The 13,771-nt window shown below is 41.2% G+C and overlaps 1 protein-coding gene across 8 annotated transcripts in view; it reads right to left on the bottom strand.

The window, feature by feature from the left end:
- dock7 (dedicator of cytokinesis 7) overlaps positions 1 to 13,217 on the bottom strand; it is a 193,195-nt gene extending 179,978 nt beyond the window's left edge. For all 8 annotated transcript variants that reach the window (XM_070887063.1, XM_070887064.1, XM_070887066.1 and 5 more), the window contains exons 1-3: positions 13,101 to 13,217; positions 10,727 to 10,829; positions 3,174 to 3,349 (exon numbers count right to left, since the gene is read on the bottom strand). In XM_070887063.1, the coding sequence (XP_070743164.1) occupies positions 3,174 to 3,349; positions 10,727 to 10,829; positions 13,101 to 13,138 (317 nt within the window). In that variant the 5' untranslated portion in view covers positions 13,139 to 13,217. The remainder of the gene's footprint in view (positions 1 to 3,173; positions 3,350 to 10,726; positions 10,830 to 13,100) is intronic.
- Positions 13,218 to 13,771: the final 554 nt, after the last annotated feature.

The following is a 13,771-nucleotide window of genomic DNA, read 5'->3' as shown; positions in this document are numbered from 1 at the left end:
AAATTAACTAATACAAATGTGGAGTCGCATTCCTTCAGGTATTAATAGTTGTTGGAAAAATGTAGTTTAGTTTTACTTCTCCTTTCTGTCTCTTTTTTTTCTCTCTCTCTGAATCCAATCTTTCTTTCCCTCACTTTATTTAATTTTCTGTACCTGACATTGAATTCACCCACTCTAATTTACACTTAATTCTCAGTCCTTGCACTGTTAATTTCACAATCCTTCAATCTGATTGATTAAGGAGATACACAGTTGCTTGTCCTGTTCACTCAGGTCAGAGATGCCCTATTTCCGGCGCTGCAACGTTATCAGCTCACACTTTCAGCAATTTTCCATGCAAAAAAATTAAAACCCAAACGTGCAAGGGCAGGTCTAATTAACGGCAGACACCATTCGATGTCCTGCTACAGTAAAATCGGGGCCAATCTATCCATTTCCCTTCATAACTTCCTTCTCCCATCTATACAAATTACTGTGCCTCCTAACTTAGTGTCATCTGCAAACATGGACATCTAACTCTCTATTCCTTCATCAAAGTAATTAATATAAATGGAGAAAAGCTGAGATCCCAGTACAGATCCCCGGGAATATCATTGGTCATGTTCCACCAATCAGAGAACATTTCTTTTATCCCCACTCTCTGTCTCCTACAATTACCAATACGTCACAAGGTTAACTCCAATTCCATGCGCTTTCATTTGTGCTAATAATCTCGTCTGGAACCTTATCGAATGCCTTCTGGAAGTCGATATGGATGACATCCATAGACTCTGCCCTTTCCATTGTCACTGCCCTTCTCAAAATATTCAACTAGATTAGTCAGACATGACCTATCTTCAGAAATATTTGATCAGCTCATACTTGTCCAAGTGATCAGACACGCTAGCTCTGATGATAGATTCCAGTAACTTTCCCACAACTGATGTTAAACAACAGGTCTGTAGTTACCTCTCCCTCCCTCCTTAAATAATTGAGTGACTTATTGAATTTTCCAATCCAAAAGCACAATTCCTGAATCTAGAGTGTTATGGGAAATTCTAACTCACTCGTCTGCAATTTCCTCACCTATTTCTTTTAATAACTCTGGGTTACTCTGTCTCTGTTAATATATACGTTAATTTAGTTGTATGCCTTTTTTATTGCAGTTGCGTATTGGGCTGATGATTTTGTACTCTGCCAAATATATCCTTCAGATTGAAACATAGAAAATAGGTGCAGGAGTAGGTCATTCAGCTCTTCGAGCCTGCACCACCCTTCAATAAGATCATGGCTGATCATTCCCTCAGTACCCCTTTCCTGCTTTCTCTCCATACCCCTTGATCCCTTTAGCTGTAAAGGCCATATCTAATTCCCACTTGACTATATCCAATGAACTGGCATCAGCAACTTTCTGCGGTAGAGAATTCCACAGGTTAACAACTCTGAGTGAAGAAGTTTCTCCTCATCTCAGTCCTAAATGGCTTACCCCTTATCCTTAGACTGTGTCCCCGGTTCTGGACTTCCCCAACATCGGGAACATTCTTCCTGCATCTAAACTGTCTAGTCCTGTCAGAATTGTATATGTTTCTATGAGATCCCCTCTCATCCTTCTAAACTCCAGTGAATACAGGCCCAGTCGATCCAGTCTCTCCTCATATGTCAGTCCTGCCATCCCAGGAATCAGTCTGGTGAACCTTCGCTGTACTCCCTCAATAGCAAGAGCATCCTTCCTCAGATTAGAAGACCAAAACTGAACAATATTCCAGGTGAGGCCTTACCAAGGTCCTGTACAACTGCAGTTAGACCTCCCTGCTCCTTTACTCAAATCCCCTCGCTATGAAGGCCAACATACCATTTGCCTTCTTCACTGCCTGCTGTACCTGCATGCCAACTTTCAATGACTGATGGACCATGACACCCAGGTCTCGTTACACCTCACCTTTTCCTAATCTATCACCATTCAGATAATATTCTGCCTTCGTGTTTTTGCTACAAAAGTGGATAACCTCACATTTATCCACATTATACTGCATGTGCCATGCATTTGCTCATTCACCTAACCTTTCCAAGTCACCCTGCAGCCTCTCAGCATCCTCCTCACAGCTCACACTGCCACCCAGCTTAGTGTCATCTGCAAACTTGGAGATATTACACTCAATTCCTTCATCTAAATCATTAATGTATATTGTAAATAGCTGAGGTCCCAGCACTGAGCCCTGCGGCACCCCACTAGTCACTGCCTGCCATTCTGAAAAGGACCCGTTAATCCCGACTCTCTGCTTCCTGTATGCCAACCAGTTCTCTATCTACGTCAGTACATTATCCCCAATACCATGTGCTTTAATTTTGCACACCAATCACTTGTGTTGGACCTTGTCAAAAGCCTTTTGAAAGTCCAAATACACCACATCCACTGGTTCTCCCTTGTCCACTCTGCTAGTTACATCCTCAAAAAATTCTAGAAGATTTGTCAAGCATGAGTTCCCTTTCATAAATCCATGCTGACTTGGACCGATCCTGTCACTGCTTTCTAAATGCGCTGCTATTACATCTTTAATAATTGATTCCAACATTTTCCCCACTACTGATGTCAGGCTAATTGCCTGTTTTCTCTCCCCCTCCTTTTTTAAAAAATGGTGTTACATTAGCTACCCTCCAGTCCATAGGAACTGATCCAGAGTTGATAGACTGTTGGAAAATGATCACCAATGCATTCACTATTTCTAGGGCTACTTCATTAAGTACTCTGGGATGCAGATTATCAGGCCATGGGAATTTATCGACCTTCAATCCCATCAATTTCCCGAACACAATTTCACGCCTAATAAGGATTCCTTCAGTTCCTCCTTCTCACTAGACCCTCGGTCCCTTAGATTGGCGCGCAATGAGCAAAAAAATTCAAGTTCAGCTTGACAAAGTAAATTCCTTGTAATTCAGCCAGCTCTCTTTTGTCTAATTAAACTGTAGAAAGAGAAAAAATCAGCAATACTGAAATGTTGAAATAAATACAGAAAATACTGAAAATGCAGAGCAAATTCATCAGCATCTGCAACATTTAATGTTTCAAATGGAACCCTTCATCTAACCTCTTTCCCATGTTGGTTGACCCTTATTGTTTTCATTTTTATTTGAACACTTAAGCTTACATCTGAGCAAAATGTTTTGGTTCGCACAGTTAGGAATGAATTTCTTACCTTTCTTCAGGTACAGCTTGCACGAGCGTTCGGCATTCTCTGGAGCTGTAGATAACTTCAACGTCATCTGGCGGAAATTCCAGCAAGTCCCTCAAGGGACCTGGATCAATTATAGGAGGGTGCATGATCACATAATCCTCAAAGTCCACTGGATCCACCGCCTCAGTTAGCGGAACCTGGAAATAACACATTTCCAGAGATAATTATTGTCCAAATTCAGCCCTTCTTAAATTTAATTAATTCCCTGCCCAATTTTTTGTTGTTGAAAGATCCAGGATGATCTCAAAAGTTTCACTCCCATCCCCGAATGCACAGCATTTAATAAACTCCTACAAGGCCAGGGGCTGAGCTGACCATAACAGGAGTAGGCCATTCAGCTCCTTGAGTCTGCTCCGCCACTGAATTAGATCATGGCTGATCTGTACCTTAAGTCCATTTACCTGCCTTTGCTCCTTATCCCTTAATATCCTTACCTAAAAATCTGTTGATCAAATGAGGACATGATCAGATTCGGGTACTAATGCCCTCCACAGTAAATTAATCTGCTAAATTTTGCTGTCCATGCTCACATGAAGATTGATTTAGCAACATCTGAGACAACAATAACTTGCATTTATATAGCACCTTTAATGTAGTAAAAAGTCCCAAGGCACTTCACAGGAGCATTATCAAACAAAATTTGACACTGAGCAACATAAGGGGAGATGACCAAAAGTTTAATCAAAGCATAGGTTTTAAGGAGCATCTTAAAGGAGGGGGAGAGGTAGAGAGGCAGAGAGACTTAGGCGGAGAATTCCACAGCTTAGGGCCTAGGCAGCTGAAGGCACGGCCACCAGTGGTGGAGCAATTAAAATCTGGGATGTGCAAGAGGTCAGAATTGGAGGAGTGCAGAGATTGTGGAGGGTTGCAGAGCTAGAGTAGGTTACAGAGATAGGGAGAGGCGAGGCCGTGGAGAGATTTGAAAACAAGGATGAGAATTTTAAAATCCAGGCGTTGACAGACTGTGAGCCAACGTAGGTAACTGAGCACAGGGGTGATGGGTGAACAGTGTGAGTTAGGACATGTGCAGCAGAGTTTTGGATGAGCTCAAGTTTCCGGAGGGTGCAAGGTGGTCGACCAGCCATTGGAATAGTCGAGTCTGGAGGTAACAATGGAATGGATGAAGATTTCAGAAGCAGATGAGCTGAGGCAGGGACGGAGACGGGCAATATTACGGAGGTAAAAGTAGGCAGTCACGGTGATGGAGATGATATGGGGTTGCATAACCTTTATCCTTCTGAAATGTGATGGGTTCAAAATGAATTTAGAGCCCCAGAGTGTATACGTGCAATTGGGCCGAACTCTAAGGGAAACAATCATCAATAAAGCCAAGGTGAAGAACTGAAGCTGCAGAGAAGGAGAAGCAAGGAGTCGAACCTTCAGAACTCAAAACAAACTTTATTGTAGACATTTCAAACACAATGCACTCAATTCTATAGATAGGCTTGATGGGTTTTTTTTATGTGTGAACTCAGAAATCAAAATAATTTCAGTGATTTGATTGGTTCATTTGGTGATGGTTGGTGTTTCCAGATTGTTTGTTTTGGAAAAGAAATGGCTTGTTTGGTTTCATGCTCATGCATGATTCGTTTTGGTAGCTTGTTTTTAACCTGCCAAACATTTAAATAAGTGAGCATGCTTAACTGAATAGACAATTGTTATTCAAGGCAATCAGAAAAGTGTGACGGATGATTTTTCACACTATAGATACCTACAAATTCGGATGTGGCATACGGATTAATGTGACATAGAAAATATTTCTTAATTATATTTTAAAGTATATTATACACAGATAAGCTTTATTATTGCAATACGAGCATTTATTTTAGCTCATAGTTCACAAATTGGTCCAGTGAGACAATGGTTTAAGGGTTGAGATAAATCTAAGACTTTGAGAAAGTCACCAATAAAGCTTCTAAAACCCCATTCAAATTCACAATTCTGCTCCCAGTCTCAGGAGTTGTGCCAAGTCAAGCGTATTGACCAGACACAAATCTAAACAGCTTCACTGTGACCGAAAAAATCCTGAGAGCGTGAGAAGAGAAAATCCATCTCCAGCTTGGTGTAACTTTGCCAAATGCTTAAAAGTTATTGAGGTGACAAATCATTTCAGAAAATGTACAGACATGTGGATCAATGTGCAAACAGCTTCCGGCAAAGCTGAAAGGAATCCAAGGTTAAATGAGAGGGACTCACTTGTCAAGCTTGATTTAAATCTAAAATTACTTGGGTCATTATGTTTTGTCTTACAGATGTGCAAACAGGAAATAATGCTTCCACAAAGCAAATCCTTCCTCCAGGAAATTAAGGATGTCATACTGAGCTCCGCTGCTGGCTCAGCAACGTTAGCCAGTAAGTACTGAGTCACACGTCAGCAAAGTACAAGATTTGCCTTCTGGTTTGTGAGGAGTTCGCAGTCACCCAGGGCAATGTAAGTGTAGAGGTGCTACAACTAGCTCTTGTAGCCTTGGGCTTTGATGGGAATTAAAGGAGAAAAAGAAAGTGGCTAGAGTTCCTACTCCCAATTACTATCCTCTGACTCTTACTTGAAAATACACCTATGTGGGCTCCACAAGCCAACAGCCAGTTGACACTCATTGTCTACACTCCCATATGAAGAATTGTCATTTTGGTGAAGAGCTGGAGTAGGGTCAGTGCCTTCAGGAAAGGAGAACAATAAGTTGGAGGGAGAGATTTTTGTTAAAATAGATTACTATATGATTAGATTACACAACATATTGCTGTGCCATGACTTGTAAATTTCAATGCATGGTAAAAGAGATTGGTCATTGTCACGTCTGTGCATCCAAGGACTGTTTTAATAGGTAAATTCAGGTCTCCTGTTCATTAATTGCAGTCTCGAAGGGTGGTAATGCCTGTGGTTTAGCATGGAATTTTTTTGTAGTGCACAGGTGAAAAGTATAAACATTCTGCTCCTGCTGCCAAGCCGGTGTAAGGAACAAAAGTTGTTCCATTAAAAAAAAATTCTTGTGGATGTTCTTAAGTGACTGAATGATAAATTTGATTACACTACAGTCTATAACTGATACAAGTGTGAACTCCTGAGACTTACTTGAGCTGTTAATTACTTTCAACATAATTAGTTAATTTAATATTACTTTCACATTTTCAAACACTTACAGTACTAAAATCATTAATAGTCTACTGTATGTGTGCATCAAGCCCAGTATAATGGATTATTCACATTTCAGGTACAAAGGGTAGTTATGTAATTGCTAAGGTTTCTGTTCTTGCACTACAGAAGAGTTGCCTTGATGAATCAGTACTGCCCAGTGTGATACTGAGGCACAACAGGCCAGGAAAGATGGAGGATGAAATCTTGCTCAATGCTTAGTCAGTTGATGTCAGTCGGGATGGCAATAGAGGCTCAACAATTCATCTTAACATCCCTGGTCTAGGCAAGGAGATAAATCAGTCACAGTTCCTGATCATAAGAACATTTGGCCCCTCGAGCCTGCTCAGCCATTCAATAAAATCGTGGCTGATCTGATCATGGACTCAGCTCCACTTCCCTGCCCGCTCCCATAACCTTTTACTCCCTTAAACGCTCAAAAATCTGTCTATCTTCGCATTAAATATATTCAATGACCCAGTCTCCACAGCTCCCTGGGGCACAGAATTCCACAAATTTACAACCCTCTGAGAAGAAGTTCCTCAACTCAGTTTTAAATGGATGATCCCTTATTCTAAAACTATGCCCCCTAGTTCTAGATTCCCCAATAAGTGGAAACATCGTCTCTGCATCTACCTTCTGAACTCCAAATAAGTACAGGCCCAACCTGCTCTACCTATCTTCATAAGTCAACGCCTTCATCTCAGGAATCAACCGAGTAAACCTTCTCTGAACAGCCTCCAATGCAAGTATATTCCTCCTTAAAAAAGGAGACCAAAACAGTACGCAGTACTCTAGGTGTGGCTTCACCAATACCCTGTACACTTGTAGCCGGACTTCCCTGCTTTTATACTCCATCCCCCTTGCAATAAAGGCTAACATTCCATTTGCCCTCATGATTACTTGCTGTACCTACATATTAACTTTTTGTGTTTCATGCACAAGGACCCCCAGGTCCCTCTGTACTGCAGCATTTTGTAAATTTTCTCCATTTAAATAATAATTTGCTTTTTTATTTTTTCTACCAAAGTGGATAACCTCTCATTTTCCCACATTATACTCCATCTGCCAATTTTTTGCCCACTCACTTAACCTGTCTATATCGCTTTGCAGATTTTTTGTGTCCTCCTCACAATTTGCTTTCCCACCCATCTTTGTATCATCAGCAAACTTGGCTACATTGCACTCGGTCCCTTTATCCAAGTCATTAATATAGATTGTAAATAGTTGAGGCCCCAGCACCGACCCCTGCAGCATCCCACTAGTCATTGTTTGCCCACCGGAAAATGACCCATTTATCCCAACTCTCTGTTCTCTGTTAGTTAGTCAATCCTCTATCCATGCTGATATATTACCCCCAACGATGTGAACTTTCATCTTTTGCAGTAACCTTTTATGTGACATCTTATCGAATGCCTTCTGGAAATCCAAATACACCACATCCACTGGTTCCCCCTTATCCACCCTGCTCATTACATCCTCAAAGAACTCCAGCAAATTTGTCAAACATGATTTCCCTTTCATAAAACTATGCTGACTCTACTTGACTAAATTATGCTTTTCCAATTGTCCTGCTACTGCTTCCTTAATAATGAACTCCAGCATTTTCCCAATGACAGATGTTAGATTAACTGGTCTGTAGGTTGCTGCTTTTTGTCTGCCTCCTTTTTTAAATAGGAGCGTTACAGTTGTGGTTTTCCAATCCGCTGGAACCTCCCCAGAATCCAAGGAATTTTGGCAGATTACAACCAATGCACCCACTATCTCTGCAGCCACTTCTTTTAAGACCCTAGGATGCAAGCCAGGGGACTTGTCCACCTTTAGTCTCATTATTTTATCGAGTACTTCTTCTTTAGTGAGTGTCACTATTCGATTACTTTTGCTGGAAAGTACATGTGTGTGGACAATGGGTAAGGGCAAGATCAGGCTTGGCTGTAAAACCATCGACACTCAAATATTGATAGTCATTGTCTCAGCTCAATATGAAGAACGGCCAATTGTCCAAAGTGTCAACGGTCAGGTCAGGGGTCATCTTCAGGAGAAGAGGGGAGATGGATCCAATCAGACTGAGGACAACTGGTTCTAGGAGTAAGCAGCATCACAGATTACTGTGTCTAGGGAGTGAACAGATCTATTGATTCTAGCACGGTTACTTTAGCTGCACATTGTACTGTAGACTAATTGTACTACATTGCCCATTCAGCTCTGAGAGCAACATAAGGTTACAAAACAGTGCTTTCAGTCCAATCTCAAAACATCTGATTTAATCACCTTTATGCAAGAAATTACAACCATGTTGCAATGCTTGCAGGCTATGTTGGTTCCATTGAATGTCCCCATTTCAGGTGCTCCATTGTAACAAGGTGCTGAGTGGAAAGCTCAGCAAGATACCAACATGTCTGTTACCCTCCCAGTAGCCACAAGACCACTAGCAGGTATCTGGGAGCAACTGGCCAAACTATCCTCTTGGTCAGCACAGAAAACAAGACATTTCATAGCATCGAATCAATAATAATCAGCAATGTAGGTAGTGGTTTTCCTACACTATGGTCACCTTTTAACTGAGTCATGCAACAACGTTCACATGTTTATCACTTTCACAGTGATGTGGCTGGGACGGAGCAACTTCGCAAAATACATCACAACAAAGGGCTTTCATCAGCATTTCTGAACCACAAATCTCAGTTAACAAATGAATCTTTGCTTTTGGTCCCTGTCCATGTACCATTAAATTTTTTTTTACATTTAATAGAAATTAAATCATAAATCTCAATTCTGGAGCTCAGTGCATCAAGGACAATCCTTTTATCACCTACCACATTAAATGACTTCTTTCCCTCCCCCGACTCCACATCTACCATCCTCTTTACATTCATGATCTTCAATCAGTGTTTCTTCATTGTTTAATTTAGAATCCGATTCTGTTTATTTCAACTTTTAAAAACAAATTTTCAAGGGGTAAAACCATTAAATTCATATTGCCAATCCTGCACTTCGAGGACTTGATTTTTTTTTAATTATCAATTTCCATGATCAAATTGAGGGATGTAAAGCTAGGGAATTAAACACTTTATTTTGGGCATCCACTCTGAACATGGAGCATGGAGCATTCCCAGGTTATATATAGGAAAAATTCCCTCGACACAAAACTCGAGAGTACTGATCCATCCTCACATCGTAACCCTGCTGCCCTCTACATATAATGACCACTCCCACTTCCCCAACAATAAAGATGAATTTGTAGAACAAATATAAAGCAGGGATCTCCAACAGGTTAACACATTGAACACACCAATAAACAAATTAAACAAAAACAGAAACATACAGCAGATTACTTAGCATCTGTAGAGAGAAAAAGACAGGTTATTGTATCTTTCTTCTTCAAACAGAAAAAGATTTGATTAAAATTCTTGTTCATCTTTCATACAGAACAGAGATAGGTGTATGGCAAGGCAGTCATCCAAATTTCATTTGGTCTCCCCAGTATAGAGGAGACCACACCATTAGTGGATACAACATTATTTATCTTATAGTACTGACAAAAGACTGACATTTTAATTACGCATTCTTTTCTCTTTTCAGTTGCTGACTAGCCTACCCTTTATTTACACCGTTACTGTTTTATTTCTAATTTTGAGTTTGACGGTTTCTTCATTTTAATAATGATTTTGTTTTGTTGTTGGAAGTGTGATCAATTGCATTGTATTCAATTTCATTACCACTTCTCCACAAAGCAGTGTCAAACATCAGCCTGTGATTTTAACAAAGGAGGATGCAGGAATATCAGCTCCTACGGGGAACTGGTCAATTTTTTCTTTTCATTCTTTTTGTTTTCTCCCTCAGGGAGAAATGGGCGTGTAGCAATCTACAGGATCAAAAACATAACGGGTAGTAATTTTACACTGTATTAAATGCAGTCAAGTTTCCCTTCCTACCCTGAAGACTCAATCGTTTGCTTGGTCTGTTGCATGGACTTTGGCCACCCACTGATACCTCACCCAAGTGTCCTTTTAATGTGAAAACCTTGACAGTGACTATCAACAGGCTATCTGACTGTACATGTCACTACAACTGAGCCCAATCCTGTCCTCCAACTTCCATACACCAGTACTTTACAGCCGGGGTTACTAGATAGCAATCAGGGGCAAGAGGTGCTGAGGACAGCTCTGCCTTGAGTGAGGACCAACTAACTCGGCACATGTCCAAGGTGGAATCTAGGACTGTCCTGCTCTGCATGGCTCAGTTCCACTCTGAGCAGTATGGTCACTAAACGAGCCATCCAGGGAACAACAAATTTAACAAAAGGCTTCTTTATCAAACAAAAGTAACGGCCAACAGCTTGTAAAAGTGCTAAGAAATTATCTTCAAAAAATGAACTTACTGAATGGTGGGAAACATTTGCCCCAACACTGAGGTTTTTGAGCAGCTGTGGAGAGCTGCCATACTGGCCAGAGATCTGCTTCCTTACCTCAGCTGCCACAGTCCTAGAGACAAAGAAAATTGTATTTTACTTCAGAGTATTGTATCAGGAATCTCAAGCATGCTGCACTGTGTCTAGGTTTAATTAAGTACACCAACACACCAGCCAGAATGCTACAATACTATGTTAGGATAACATTGGTACTTAGACTTGTGGAGTACTCAGTCAGACCCATGTGTATAAAACAAGGGTACTGTGTAACCCTGTTTAAAATATGCATCAACTTCATGGTAGAGATTGAACAGTTAAAGTCTGCAAATAAAACACTGACTGTAGGAGCAAGGTGACTTGGAATTCTAGACAACTGAATCAGTAACTTCTGATCTCATGCAAATACTTTAGAAAATAAATGTTTTACTAATGAGATTAAGCATAATGTACACGAAGTGACAGATTTTCTTACTTTCCTGGTTAAAAAATAAAATGATGAAATGCCTTTGGTCGTTCGGGGTGGTGTTGAGCCATGCCCACCAAGAACATTACAGGTTCCATTCCTGCTCTGTGTGGCAAAAGAAGTATGCTGAGCAGGAGATACTGTAAGAATTAGATCTCAATGGCTGTATGGGAAAGGTGTAACAGCAGGTATGGGGAATGCTCCACTGCCCTCTAGCCTTACCCATCTGGTTTCTATAAACTTCATTTGGACAAAAACCCTTCTGCTGCCATTGAGTAATTGTTCGAATCATCAAATAAAATGGTGGTAAAGTAAATCAAACTTTAAAGGCAATTTTGCGCTGTAGCCCAAGCAATGTCATTCTTGCACCGTTTGCCAGAATTAGAAGGACCTTTAAATCAGTGATGCAAGATGAAAACCAGGATGCGTCAAGAGCAGAAACTGCAGCACAATTAGACCATTCGAGTCTTGAGTAACACTTCTTTGAACTCTGGGGTTCTTTGCAGATGCCACAAAGGAAATCCATCAGCCACAATCTGAGGTAACAATCTCAATAACCATGCAATTGTGGCAAATAACTGCAGTGCTTACCAATTTCTCACCCCATGCTAGAAACTGATTATATTTATGTATCTTTCTAAATCACATTTGTAATATATAATTCAAATAAAATTCTAATTTCCTTAGATCCTGAATATAGTATTGTAAATTCCATTTCTCCCCAAAATAAATTAATATACCTGAAAAAAATTGTATTATAACTCACGAATATTCAAATAGATTTTTGAAGTATTTTAAAAGCTCCAATCTACTTTTTTTAAATATGTAAAATACTTTACCTACATGCATAGAAGCAGCACAAATTATAATATGGTACATAAATGTTAATATCTTTCAATGAAAAATAAAATTGAAATTACATAAAAATACAGTTTAACAGGCTGCAAAACCTCATTCAAGTAGCAGGATCAGTAGTTAGAAGTGGAGTTAGCAATGCCAGCTGGTAGTCCTTTTCAAATCTAGTTGAGATTTTATCTGCAGGATTGCATTCTAGACTTCAAACATTTTAAAAACGGGTTTAAAAGCTGCCAAACTGACTAACTATTTTACTGTAAATGTGTGAATGTGCAAACATCCCCTATTTCGACAATTTAATTATTCTGCTTGCTTACATTTAAACTTTAGTTGTACAAGTTCTCCTGTGCACAACGGGAGTATCAGCATTGAATCCACAAATGGTACATAGCAGAGCCAGGTGTGGTCACCCAGAGAGCAAACATCATACATTTCACACTATAGAACAGCGTATCTTCTTCAATATAACATACACGATATACAAATATGTCATTGTCTTCAATTATAATATTTAGGATACAATAAAGATGATTGTATTCCATTGAGTTACACTGTATCCATTGTGGTACTTTCTCTGGCATTATACTGCACTGCATTTAGAGTGCCGATTATGGCCAGCAATGTGACATTAATGTACAATATCGATCAGTTACACTTCGTGCAGTGCTGCACTATCTCCCTCACATTCCAGCAGCCGGTATTGTCGATGTTGTTGTATCTGATGCTACTGCACCGTGTTGGGAACTCTTGGCACTAATTTAATTGCAATCACTTCTCAATCTGCGCTGCATCATGTTCCGTTGTTTATTTTTTACTAACGTGTGGCACGCTGCCTTTTAATGATGTTTGACTGAATGTAGTGTATGAGCTCCTGCACTGTGGCCAATCCCGACCAGCAGTCACTGTTCGGGGGCACAAAGCGGGGCCGACTGGGCCGGGTCAGGCCGGCGGGCGCTCAGGCCTCCGGTACCCACCGCTCGCTATACATCGAGAAGCCGCCGAGCTAACGGGCAGAAAATCTTTTACCTGCTGATCTTCTGGGCGAAGGCGCGGCGCTCGGCCATTTGTACCGGAGAAAAGGAGTGGATCAGGGCGGCAGCAGAAAGCAGAGCCCCCGGCCGTAATACACCGGGTGAGGGGCCTCTACCGTAATAGACCGGGGAGTAAGGACTCTACCGTAATACACCGGGAGCGGGGCCTCTACCGGAATATACCAGGAGAGGAGCCTCTACCATAATACACAGGGGAGTGGGGCCTCTACCGTAATGCACCTGGAAAGGTGCATCGCCATAATACACCGGGGAGTGGGGACTCTACCGTAATACACAGGGGAGAGGGGTCTCAACCGTAATACACCGGGAAGGGTCCTCTACCGTAATACACCTGGGAGTGGGGCATCTACCGTAATACATTGGGAGCGGGGCCTCTACCGGAATACACCATGAGAGGGACCTCTACCGTAATACACAGGGGAGTGGGGTCTCTACCGTAATACACAGGGGAGTGGGGTCATTACCGTAATACACCTGGAAAGGGGCATCACCGTATTACTCCGGGAGAGAGGCCACTACTGTAATGCACCTGGAAAGGGGCATCGCCATAATACATCGGGGAGAGGGTATCTACCGTAATGCACCTGGAAAGGGGCATCGCCATAATACACCGGGGAGAGGGGCCTCTACCGTAATACACCAGGG

This window comes from Pristiophorus japonicus, chromosome 8, assembly GCF_044704955.1.
Source record: "Pristiophorus japonicus isolate sPriJap1 chromosome 8, sPriJap1.hap1, whole genome shotgun sequence".
Classification (NCBI taxonomy): domain Eukaryota; kingdom Metazoa; phylum Chordata; class Chondrichthyes; family Pristiophoridae; genus Pristiophorus; species Pristiophorus japonicus.
Note: the sequence above shows the minus strand (reverse complement) of the source record. Positions and strands in the feature narration are given on the sequence as shown.